The 12,282-nt window shown below is 42.6% G+C and overlaps 2 protein-coding genes across 2 annotated transcripts in view; both read left to right on the top strand.

Annotated features, from left to right (window-relative positions):
* L3MBTL1 (L3MBTL histone methyl-lysine binding protein 1) overlaps positions 1 to 7,679 on the top strand; it is a 36,681-nt gene extending 29,002 nt beyond the window's left edge. Inside the window, exons 15-20 of the mRNA XM_069951743.1 lie at positions 259 to 358; positions 1,683 to 1,847; positions 2,184 to 2,233; positions 2,968 to 3,113; positions 4,904 to 4,966; positions 7,246 to 7,679. Of these exons, the coding sequence (XP_069807844.1) occupies positions 259 to 358; positions 1,683 to 1,847; positions 2,184 to 2,233; positions 2,968 to 3,113; positions 4,904 to 4,966; positions 7,246 to 7,380 (659 nt within the window). The 3' untranslated portion in view covers positions 7,381 to 7,679. The remainder of the gene's footprint in view (positions 1 to 258; positions 359 to 1,682; positions 1,848 to 2,183; positions 2,234 to 2,967; positions 3,114 to 4,903; positions 4,967 to 7,245) is intronic.
* A 692-nt stretch (positions 7,680 to 8,371) lies between these two features.
* The window catches only part of SGK2 (serum/glucocorticoid regulated kinase 2), a 38,836-nt gene continuing 34,925 nt past the window's right edge, over positions 8,372 to 12,282 (top strand). Inside the window, exon 1 of the mRNA XM_069952527.1 lies at positions 8,372 to 8,512. The gene's annotated coding sequence lies outside the window, so the exon portion shown is untranslated. The remainder of the gene's footprint in view (positions 8,513 to 12,282) is intronic.

Raw genomic sequence — 12,282 nt, 5'->3', positions numbered from 1 at the left:
AGTACTGCAAACTATGGATGTCTAATGTAGGGGAATAAAGAGAATGATATATTCCCGACAACATATCGCTCCATAACGTGCATGACGAGTATGATGAACAGCACCTTACCTATCTAGTATATCACATAAATCACAAAATCACAAGGATGCCTGCAACGTGCCGGGACGCAATGTAATCCACCTTCTCCTGTATGTATATATATATATGTAATATATATATAAAGGTTTCCTCAGCTTCACATCTTCCTCTCTCTCCAGGACACCGCGATTCTCCCAACCTGTCACCCGGCACTTGTGTGTCTCTCAGCTGTAAAGGGATTTCTCATTCGCGAAGCAACAAGTACAGTTTCCACCACAGGTCGGCACCCTTGTCAGCCCGTTACTGGACGTCTGCAGTCTGGGATGTGTTAGGGCCATATCACACCGAGTGATTATCATGTAAAAAGAAGACAGGAGATGTGCCACTGTGTAGTAGTAGTACAGTATGTAACATGATTAGAGATGAGCGACCCTGGAGCAGCTGGAGTCCATCCGAACCCAAACTTTCGGCATGTGATTAGCGGTGGCTGCAGAAGTTGGATAAAGCCCTAAGGCTATGTGGAAATCATGGATATAGTCATTGGCTGTATCCATGTATTCCAGACAACCTTAGAGCTTTATCCAAGTTCAGCAGCCTCCACTAATCACATGCCGAACGTTTGGGGTAGGATCGACTCGAACCCGAACCCGGTTCGCTCATCTCTAAACATTATGGAGGAGGAGGAACTATTTTAAGAAATTCACCAGAAATTAACTTAAAGCGATTCTCTACCCACAATCTGTCCCCCCCAAACACTTGTACCTTCGGATAGCTGCTTTTAATTCAAGATCTGTCCTGCGGTCCATTCGGTAGGTGATGCAGTTATTGTCCTAAAAAAAACAACTGTTAAACTTGCAGCCCTGTGGCCAACGGCCGTGGCCTAGAGTGACTATGCATTAGTCTGGCACACCCTCTCCATCCCTCCTCCCCGCCCTCTTCATCATTAGGAATGCCCACGGCACATGGTGATCCAGCACGGCACATGGTGATCCAGCACGGCACATGGTGATCCAGCACGGCACATGGTGATCCAGCACGGCACATGGGCTGGATCGTTAAGGCACCTGTGCAGTGTTCAATGCAGAGGAATAGGAAAAATCCTGCCAGTGGCATTCCTATTGATGAAGATGGTGTGGAGGAGGTGTAAAGTTAGGGCACAGATATTCTACGCCACGGCAGTTTGGCACGGGGCTGCAAGTTTAAAAATTGTCTTTTGGAAAATAACTGCATCACCTGCCGAACGGAACCAGGACAGATCTTGTATTAAAAGCAGCTATCCGAAGGTACAATGGTGTGTGTGGGGGGGGGGGTCAGATTGTGGGTACAGAGTCGCTTTAAAAACTTCTGGATTTGTGAAATTTTCTGGAAATTTAGAACAAAATTAATTTGTGCCAAACCGATTGCTCATCTCTAGTGATAAAGATTCCTGAATAAAATAGAAAGGGGCAGAATTATTAATCCAGACGCCCCAGAAATCTCAGAAACATTCCAGATACCCGGCACAGGTGTCATGTGACTCATCTGTTTCGCCTTTTCTCGTCTGTTTTTTGTCCGTCTTCCTGCCGTTCTTGTATCATTGATGGTTCCTCGGTTTCCCCTATAGGAAGTGCCCCACTCCTGGCTGCGACGGCTCTGGACATGTGACCGGGAGATTCACCGCTCATCACTGTTTGTCTGGTTGTCCTCTGGCTGATCGGAACCAGCAGCCGGCGAGAACCAGGAATCCCATCCCCCTGCCTCCTCGAAGGAAATCCAGACACCACGGCAGGTGACTGATCAGTGGTCATCAGTATAGAGAGTCTATGAACCTGGTTGTGTCGGCCATATTGCCCTGTGAAGTTGTGTGTGATGGATGGTAGAGGGCTGTATGGACGCTGAATCTTCAGTCATTCCACCTCTGTGGGTAGAGACCCCACTGACTGTAGACCCCATCCTGACCCTGGGAAGAAGACGCCGCATAGTCCAAGAACTTGATCCCTCCACTCTGGTGTCATGGTCCTTTGTGTCTCGTGGACGTTGTTACTCTCCTCCATACTCTGTAGTCTCGCCCCGTACATTGTCTGTCTCCAGTAGGATTCCTATCTAACACTTTCCTCCCTTCTAGGATTGGTCGTCCTCCCAAATATCGCAGAGTGCAGCAAGACAACTTTCAAGGTAAAGGACGGCTACTAATGCTGCGTTTACACGAGACGATAATTGGCCCGATCGTACGATTAGCAATGTCGGAGTAACATTTTTTTTTTCATAACGATCAGCGTTTAGACGGTACGATATATCGTACGGAAAATTCGTTTTGCGATCGCTTAAGCCTATCTCACACATTGGTTAAATTGGCGAACGACTGTTTACACGGATTGATCTGCAAATTTTTTGCGAACAACGATTTGAGAACATGTTGTAAGATCAAAATGAACGATTTCTTGTTTGTTGTTTGATCGTTCGCTGCTTTTACGCGTACGATTATCGTTTGAATTTGATCGTTATCGTGCAAATTCGCTCGATAATCATTACGTGTAAACGCACCATTAGATGTGTGTATATATCTATCAGGGGCGGATTAACTTTACCATAGGCCATTCACCAAGCCTGGGCCCACCCATACTACTACTACTATGGAAACACTAGCATAGTGTTCATAGTGCAGGACAGATAATGTCATGATGCCCTGATTTGTGCAAAATTGCAGTAAAAAAGCATAGATATTTTTGCAAATCATGGCAGGACTGTACCCAGGAGACAGCACACCACTGAAAGTAAAAGTATTTTTAGGTGGCCATGGGCCCCCCAGGAGCTCAGGGCCCCAGGCTACCGCCCGAAAGAGGCCTATTATAATCCACTACTGATATCCATCTCCTGTATATAACACTGTGCTGCTGTTCTCTCCCCAGACCCAGTCCACCAGTCACTGTTCATGTCGGCCATGTCCGTCCATCCTGATCGCGCCCTCGCTCACTGCTGGGAGCAGCACTGCCGTCTATTGCCCGGTGTGGCCGGGATCAGTGCCAGCACCGTATCAAAATGGAGTACAGAAGAGGTAGATATGTCCTATAGACCCGGCTATGTGGACTGTATCACCTCTGTGCTGGATGAGAGCGCCATTATCCAAGCCACATGTGTAGGAATACGCCGCATAAGCCGATATAATAGTAATGCTGATATAATGTGTATATGTATTACTGATATTATAGGATTGCTTCTATAATATGTGTTGCTGATAGTATAGTATGTGCATTATATGTTATATATGTATTGCTGATAGTATGTGTATTATATGTAATATGTATTACTGATAGTATGTGTATTATATGTAATATGTATTACTGATAGTATAGTATGTGTATTATATGTAATATATGTATTACTGATAGTATGTGTATTATATGTAATATATGTATTGCTGATAGTATGTGTATTATATGTAATATGTATTACTGATAGTATGTGTATTATATGTAATATGTATTACTGATAGTATAGTATGTGTATTATATGTAATATATGTATTACTGATAGTATGTGTATTATATGTTATATATGTATTGCTGATAGTATGTGTATTATATGTAATATGTATTACTGATAGTATGTGTATTATATGTAATATGTATTACTGATAGTATGTGTATTATATGTAATATGTATTACTGATAGTATAGTATGTGTATTATATGTAATATATGTATTACTGATAGTATGTGTATTATATGTAATATATGTATTGCTGATAGTATGTGTATTATATGTAATATGTATTACTGATAGTATGTGTATTATATGTAATATATGTATTGCTGATAGTATGTGTATTATGATTAATATATGTATTGCTGATAGTATGTGTAATATATGTATTGCTGATAGTATAGTATGTGTATTATATGTAATATATGTATTGCTGATAGTATAGTATGTGTATTATATGTAATATATGTATTGCTGATAGTATGTGTATTATATGTAATATATGTATTGCTGATAGTATGTGTAATATATGTATTGCTGATAGTATAGTATGTGTATTATATGTAATATATGTATTGCTGATAGTATGTGTATTATATGTAATATATGTATTGCTGATAGTATGTGTATTATATGTAATATATGTATTGCTGATAGTATGTGTAATATATGTATTGCTGATAGTATAGTATGTGTATTATATGTAATATATGTATTGCTGATAGTATGTGTATTATATGTTATATATGTATTGCTGATAGTATGTGTATTATATGTAATATGTATTACTGATAGTATGTGTATTATATGTAATATGTATTACTGATAGTATGTGTATTATATGTAATATGTATTACTGATAGTATGTGTATTATATGTAATATATGTATTACTGATAGTATGTGTATTATATGTAATATATGTATTGCTGATAGTATGTGTATTATATGTAATATGTATTACTGATAGTATGTGTATTATATGTAATATATGTATTGCTGATAGTATGTGTATTATGATTAATATATGTATTGCTGATAGTATGTGTAATATATGTATTGCTGATAGTATAGTATGTGTATTATATGTAATATATGTATTGCTGATAGTATAGTATGTGTATTATATGTAATATATGTATTGCTGATAGTATAGTATGTGTATTATATGTAATATATGTATTGCTGATAGTATGTGTATTATGATTAATATATGTATTGCTGATAGTATGTGTAATATATGTATTGCTGATAGTATAGTATGTGTATTATATGTAATATATGTATTGCTGATATTATAGTTTTGCTTATTTTACATCTATAATATTCATTTGTGATAAATAAAATCCGTTTTTCTTTTCAGGTGTACAACTTTGTGCAGACACTGACGGGATGTGAGGACCAGGCCCGGCTCTTCAAAGAGGAGGTGAGACCTTCAAAAGCTGTAGTCCTGGTAGTTAAAGAGGTACAGCAATGCACATACAATGGTGTATATACTGGTAAAATGCACACATGGGGGGATTTACGCAGGTCTTATATTAGGCCCTGCCCCCTTTTCTCTGGCAGGATTCACAAAGAGGCAGGCGCTTCTTAGTGAATCCGGCCGGCCGGGCGCCAGAATCTGTGGCTGGCGTACTAAATCTTCACCTGTTTCAAGCAGGTGTAGATTTGGATCATGATAAATGAGGCGCAGACAGGCTACGCCTCCTCCCTGCCTAGTCACGACGATCTTTTTTTTTTGCGGAAAGAGCCGATTTGCGAATATTTTATCCGCAAAACGGCCGATTTGTGAATAAAATATTCGCAAATCGGCTCTTTCCGGCGGGTACGCCAGGGGGGCAGGGAGGGGGGCGGAATGGGGGGTGCGGACTCATAGTCCACGCGATTCAGCATTTTTTTCACTTAAAGATACGCCGAAAACCTACTCCAGTCCTCAGCTGGCGTAGGTTTTCAGCTGTGCGCATCGGAGCATAAATCTCCGTAGTGCCGGAGATGCGGGGACATTTTTAAGTCCGGCGTAAAAAACGTTGGACTTAATAAATGTCCCCCATGGTGTATACGCTGGTATAATGCCCACATGGGTGGGACATGTATCAAGTGGCGTATCTTTGTTTTTCGGCAGAAAGTGCAGATTTGCGAATATTTTATTTGCAAAATGGCCGTTTTGCGAATAAAATATTCGCAAATTGCCACTTTCTGCCTCGTACGCCAGGGGGGGCGGGGAGGAGGTGTGGAAGGGGGGGTGTTAAAGATACACAGGAAACCTACTCCAGCTCTCAGCTGGTGTAGGTTTTCTGCTGTGCGCATCAGCGCACGGAAAGTATGTAGAGGCAGTCCGCCTCTACATAAATCTCCGTAGCGCCGGCGATGCAGGGACATTTATAAGTCCGGCGTTAAAAATGTCGGACTTAATAAATGTCCCCCATGGTGTATACACTGGTATTAAGCACACATGGTGTATACACTGGTATAATGCACACATGGGGAACATTTATTAAGTCCGACGTTTTTTACGCCGGACTTATAAATGTCCCTGCATCGCCGGCGCTACGGGGATTTATGTAGAGGCAGACTGCCTCTACATAAATCCTGTGCGCTCTGGTGCGCACCGCCGAAAACCTACGCCAGCTGAGGACTGGAGTAGGTTTTCGGCGTATCTTTTTGCGGAACGGATGGTGAATCGCGCAGACTCTGAGTATAATGCACACATGGTGTATACACTGGTATAATGCACACATGGTGTATACACTGGTATAATGCACACATGGTGTATACACTGGTATAATGCACACATGGTGTATACACTGGTATAATGCACACATGGTGTATACGCTGGTATAATGAGAACAGCTGACAATAAATGTCCAGAACATTAGTTTGCCGGCTGTTATTTTGTGCATTATGAGGACTAACGGCCATTTTTCCGATAGACTTCAATGAAAACCATTGAAGACTGAAAACAACGGCTGTTATTTTAATACAAAAGTGTAAAAACGGCCACACAGAAAGGGCCAATGCCTGAGGCCTCACCCAGATTGACATCCCCCTAGCCGCATCTTCTGTCTGGTAGTTATATCCATGTCACCGTCTGTCATCAGTATAAGAGGGAAGGAGAGGTGACCGCCCAGTCCCAGGATCTGTGATATGATACAGGATGTGGCAGCCGTATGCTGCTATTATATAGATATATTGATAATAATGTCCAGTAGCTGTGACCTACCCAGCACAGATGCCCAGTGGTCTCTATGTGACGGCGCCCTCTTGAGGTTCTCTTTGTTAGGCCGGGTTGACCTGGGGGGATGTGTGCAGCTCAGAATATAGATGCCAGTGTTTATATATATATATAATATATACACACACACGTTGATTGTCTGTGTATCCCATGCAGGTTACTGTGCTGATACTCATCATATAAGGCCAGGTTCATGCTGCAGTTTTGCAATTAATTTAACGTATATGTTTTATGGAAAAAACTGATTCAATTATGTGCCATCTGTTTAGATCCATTTTTCCATTGACCTCCATTATAAAAAAAAACAAACGGATGCTTTTTTTTTTTAACGGACACAAAAGTAGTGTTGACTATGTTTTTCTGTCCGTTAAAAGTAACCAATTAATAATGGATACATTGAACAGATTGCAAAAACGCAGTGTGACCCCAGCCTTAGTGACCAGTGTCCCCGTTCTCCTCTTCCCTCCGCACAGATGATAGATGGACAGGCTCTCCTACTCCTCACACAGACGGACATTGTCAAGATCCTGTGCATCAAGCTGGGACCGGCGGTGAAAATATACAACTCCATCCTTATGTTCAAGAATACGGAGGACTCTACTGACTGACGGACACCTGGGATGCTTCATTACCTGTGCCCCATATCACCCGGGATGCCCTCTATAGGGAACCTACCGGTCACTGAGACACTGACTATTAAAACCCCACTGATCGAATGCTGCCCAATACTAAGTGCACAGTGTGTAGCCCCGACTGATGGGAGCTACAACTCCCATCATGCCCTACAGCCAACCTGTGACTCCCCAGCTGCTGCACAGCTACAACTCCCATCATGCCCTACAGCCGACACCGACTATGAAAACCCCACTGATGGAATGCCGCCCAGTACTAAGTGCACAGTGTGTAGCCCTGTGGCTCCCCACGGCTGCCAAACTACAACTCCCATCAGGCCCTCAGTCAACCTGTGGCTCTCCAGCTACTGCAAAGCTATAACTCCCATCATGCCTGGCAGGCTTTTATGGGAATTGTAGTTTTGCACCAGTTGGAGAGCCACAGGTTGGCTGTAGGGCATGATGGGAGTTGTAGTTTTGCAGCAGCTGGAGGACATTGAAGACCACGGAGAAGTGGTGAGCGCTTTCCGCCACCAGATGGCGCTGTATGACACTGTTCCTACATGTATATACTTTGTATGGGATAGAAGTCACCTGCCCGGCCGAACCCCAAACCAAGCTTAATAAAATGTCTGGCTGCAGGGCGTCCTGGTATAAATAACCTTGTCAGACACCCGTCTCTCCCTCATCCGTCTCTCTCCTCCTAATCTACGTGACACTTGTGTGGTCGCCCGGTTTTTCTGGATTTTCTGTGTGAATAGTTGCGTTTTTTTCTATCCGCCTCCCGTCCTGCTGCTTTTCTTTCCCCGGCGCTGAGATCGCACCTGACCGGATGGGAGTCTGGGAACCATTCCTCCCCGCACTTCTAATTCCCTATAAAAAATGCCCAAACACTGAGGGATTATCCATTAACCGGCTAAACCCCAGGCGCTCCTTGAGAGAAATGGATTTGACCTTCACACCGTCCCCCGCCCGTCCCTCCTCCTCCTCCTCCTCCGCCTCCTCCCCGGCTACTTTTTTTCCCCACCTCCTTGAACTAAAAAACAAGTTTTGTTGTTAGTTTTAAGTAATTCGGGGTCGGAGACGCCTGGGAGAGTGGACCCCCCCACACCCCTGCACTGCTTTACAGGTAGGAGAAGTGGCTGCTGGGTGCGGGGTGTGAAGGGTTAAGAATCAGAACTTTCTGCAGCTGCAGGTATATATACAGCTATACGAGGCTGTAAAGCTATTAATGCAAAGATAATACAACAATTCTGCTCGCTCTATGGTGCATAGAGACCGCCGATGTCACCTACCCACAATGCACTAAGCATATAGCCGGGGGGGTCTATAGAAATATCGGGAAACCAGGATGATTGGATCAGTCCCCATAACTGCAACACAAGTGGTGAATGAGAAACTGAAATCAGCAGGTGTAATAGAGACTATAGAAGAGAGAGGTGTAATAGAGACTATAGAGGAGAGAGGTGTAATAGAGACTATAGAGGAGAGAGGTGTAATAGAGACTATAGAGGAGAGAGGTGTAATAGAGACTATAGAGCAGAGAGGTGTAATAGAGACTATAGAGGAGAGAGGTGTAATAGAGACTATAGAGGAGAGAGGTGTAATAGAGACTATAGAGGAGAGAGGTGTAATAGAGACTATAGAGGAGAGAGGTGTAATAGAGACTATAGAGGAGAGAGGTGTAATAGAGACTAGAAGAGAGAGGTGTAATAGAGACTATAGAGGAGAGAGGTGTAATAGAGACTATAGAGGAGAGAGGTGTAATAGAGACTATAGAGGAGAGAGGTGTAATAGAGACTATAGAGGAGAGAGGTGTAATAGAGACTATAGAGGAGAGAGGTGTAATAGAGACTATAGAGGAGAGAGGTGTAATAGAGGCGGCAGGTGTAATAGAGACTATAGAGGCCAGAGGTGTAATAGAGACTATAGAGGAGAGAGGTGTAATAGAGACTATAGAGGCAGCAGGTGTAATAGAGACTATAGAGGCCAGAGGTGTAATAGAGACTATAGAGGAGAGAGGTGTAATAGAGACTATAGAGGCGGCAGGTGTAATAGAGACTATAGAGGCGGCAGGTGTAATAGAGACTATAGAGGAGAGAGGTGTAATAGATACTATAGAGGAGAGAGGTGTAATAGAGACTATAGAGGCGGCAGGTGTAATAGAGACTATAGAGGAGAGAGGTGTAATAGAGACTATAGAGCAGAGAGGTGTAATAGAGACTATAGAGGAGAGAGGTGTAATAGAGACTATAGAGCAGAGAGGTGTAATAGAGACTATAGAGGAGAGAGGTGTAATAGAGACTATAGAGGAGAGAGGTGTAATAGAGACTATAGAGGCGGCAGGTGTAATAGAGACTATAGAGGCGGCAGGTGTAATAGAGACTATAGAGGAGAGAGGTGTAATAGAGACTATAGAGGAGAGAGGTGTAATAGAGACTATAGAGGCGGCAGGTGTAATAGAGACTATAGAGGAGAGAGGTGTTATAGAGACTATAGAGGAGAGAGGTGTAATAGAGACTATAGAGGAGAGAGGTGTAATAGAGACTATAGAGGCGGCAGGTGTAATAGAGACTATAGAGGCGGCAGGTGTAATAGAGACTATAGAGGAGAGAGGTGTAATAGAGACTATAGAGGAGAGAGGTGTAATAGAGACTATAGAGGCGGCAGGTGTAATAGAGACTATAGAGGCGGCAGGTGTAATAGAGACTATAGAGGCGGCAGGTGTAATAGAGACTATAGAGGAGAGAGGTGTTATAGAGACTATAGAGGAGAGAGGTGTAATAGAGACTATAGAGGAGAGAGGTGTAATAGAGACTATAGAGGCGGCAGGTGTAATAGAGACTATAGAGGAGAGAGGTGTAATAGAGACTATAGAGGAGAGAGGTGTAATAGAGACTATAGAGGAGACAGGTATAATAGAGACTATAGAGGAGAGAGGTGTAATAGAGACTATAGAGGAGAGAGGTGTAATAGAGACTATAGAAGAGAGGTGTAATAGAGACTATAGAAGAGAGGTGTAATAGAGACTATACAGGAGAGAGGTGTAATAGAGGCGGCAGGTGTAATAGAGACTATAGAGGCCAGAGGTGTAATAGAGACTATAGAGGAGAGAGGTGTAATAGAGACTATAGAGGAGAGAGGTGTAATAGAGACTATAGAGGCGAGAGGTGTAATAGAGACTATAGAGGCGGCAGGTGTAATAGAGACTATAGAGGAGAGAGGTGTAATAGAGACTATAGAGGAGAGAGGTGTAATAGAGACTATAGAGGAGAGAGGTGTAATAGAGACTATAGAGGAGAGAGGTGTAATAGAGACTATAGAGGCGGCAGGTGTAATAGAGACTATAGAGGCGGCAGGTGTAATAGAGACTATAGAGGAGAGAGGTGTAATAGAGACTATAGAGGAGAGAGGTGTAATAGAGACTATAGAGGAGAGAGGTGTAATAGAGACTAGAGGAGAGAGGTGTAATAGAGACTATAGAGGAGAGAGGTGTAATAGAGACTATAGAGGAGAGAGGTGTAATAGAGACTATAGAGGCGGCAGGTGTAATAGAGACTATAGAGGAGAGAGGTGTAATAGAGACTATAGAGGAGAGAGGTGTAATAGAGACTATAGAGCAGAGAGGTGTAATAGAGACTATAGAGGCGGCAGGTGTAATAGAGACTATAGAGGAGAGAGGTGTAATAGAGACTATAGAGGAGAGAGGTGTAATAGAGACTATAGAGCAGAGAGGTGTAATAGAGACTATAGAGGCGGCAGGTGTAATAGAGACTATAGAGGAGAGAGGTGTAATAGAGACTATAGAGGAGAGAGGTGTAATAGAGACTATAGAGCAGAGAGGTGTAATAGAGACTATAGAGGAGAGAGGTGTAATAGAGACTATAGAGGAGAGAGGTGTAATAGAGACTATAGAGGAGAGAGGTGTAATAGAGACTATAGAGCAGAGAGGTGTAATAGAGACTATAGAGGCGGCAGGTGTAATAGAGACTATAGAGGAGAGAGGTGTAATAGAGACTATAGAGGAGAGAGGTGTAATAGAGACTATAGAGCAGAGAGGTGTAATAGAGACTATAGAGGAGAGAGGTGTAATAGAGACTATAGAGCAGAGAGGTGTAATAGAGACTATAGAGGCGGCAGGTGTAATAGAGACTATAGAGGAGAGAGGTGTAATAGAGACTATAGAGGAGAGAGGTGTAATAGAGACTATAGAGGCGGCAGGTGTAATAGAGACTATAGAGGAGAGAGGTGTAATAGAGACTATAGAGGAGAGAGGTGTAATAGAGACTATAGAGGAGAGAGGTGTAATAGAGACTATAGAGGAGAGAGGTGTAATAGAGACTATAGAGGAGAGAGGTGTAATAGAGACTATAGAGGCGGCAGGTGTAATAGAGACTATAGAGGAGAGAGGTGTAATAGAGACTATAGAGGAGAGAGGTGTAATAGAGACTATAGAGGAGAGAGGTGTAATAGAGACTATAGAGGAGAGAGGTGTAATAGAGACTATAGAGGAGAGAGGTGTAATAAAGACTATAGAGGAGAGAGGTGTAATAGAGACTATAGAGGAGAGAGGTGTAATAGAGACTATAGAGGAGAGAGGTGTAATAGAGACTATAGAGGAGAGAGGTGTAATAGAGACTATAGAGGAGAGAGGTGTAATAGAGACTATAGAGGAGAGAGGTGTAATAGAGACTATAGAGGAGAGAGGTGTAATAGAGACTATAGAGGCGGCAGGTGTAATAGAGACTATAGAGGAGAGAGGTGTAATAGAGACTATAGAGGAGAGAGGTGTAATAGAGACTATAGAGGCGGCAGGTGTAATAGAGACTATATACTATATATGTGATGTGGGAAAGTAACAATGCTGCCAAATTTCTCTTTTGATAAAGAATGGAATGA

This window comes from Dendropsophus ebraccatus, chromosome 14, assembly GCF_027789765.1.
Source record: "Dendropsophus ebraccatus isolate aDenEbr1 chromosome 14, aDenEbr1.pat, whole genome shotgun sequence".
Taxonomy (NCBI): Eukaryota; Metazoa; Chordata; class Amphibia; order Anura; family Hylidae; genus Dendropsophus; species Dendropsophus ebraccatus.
Note: the sequence above shows the minus strand (reverse complement) of the source record. Positions and strands in the feature narration are given on the sequence as shown.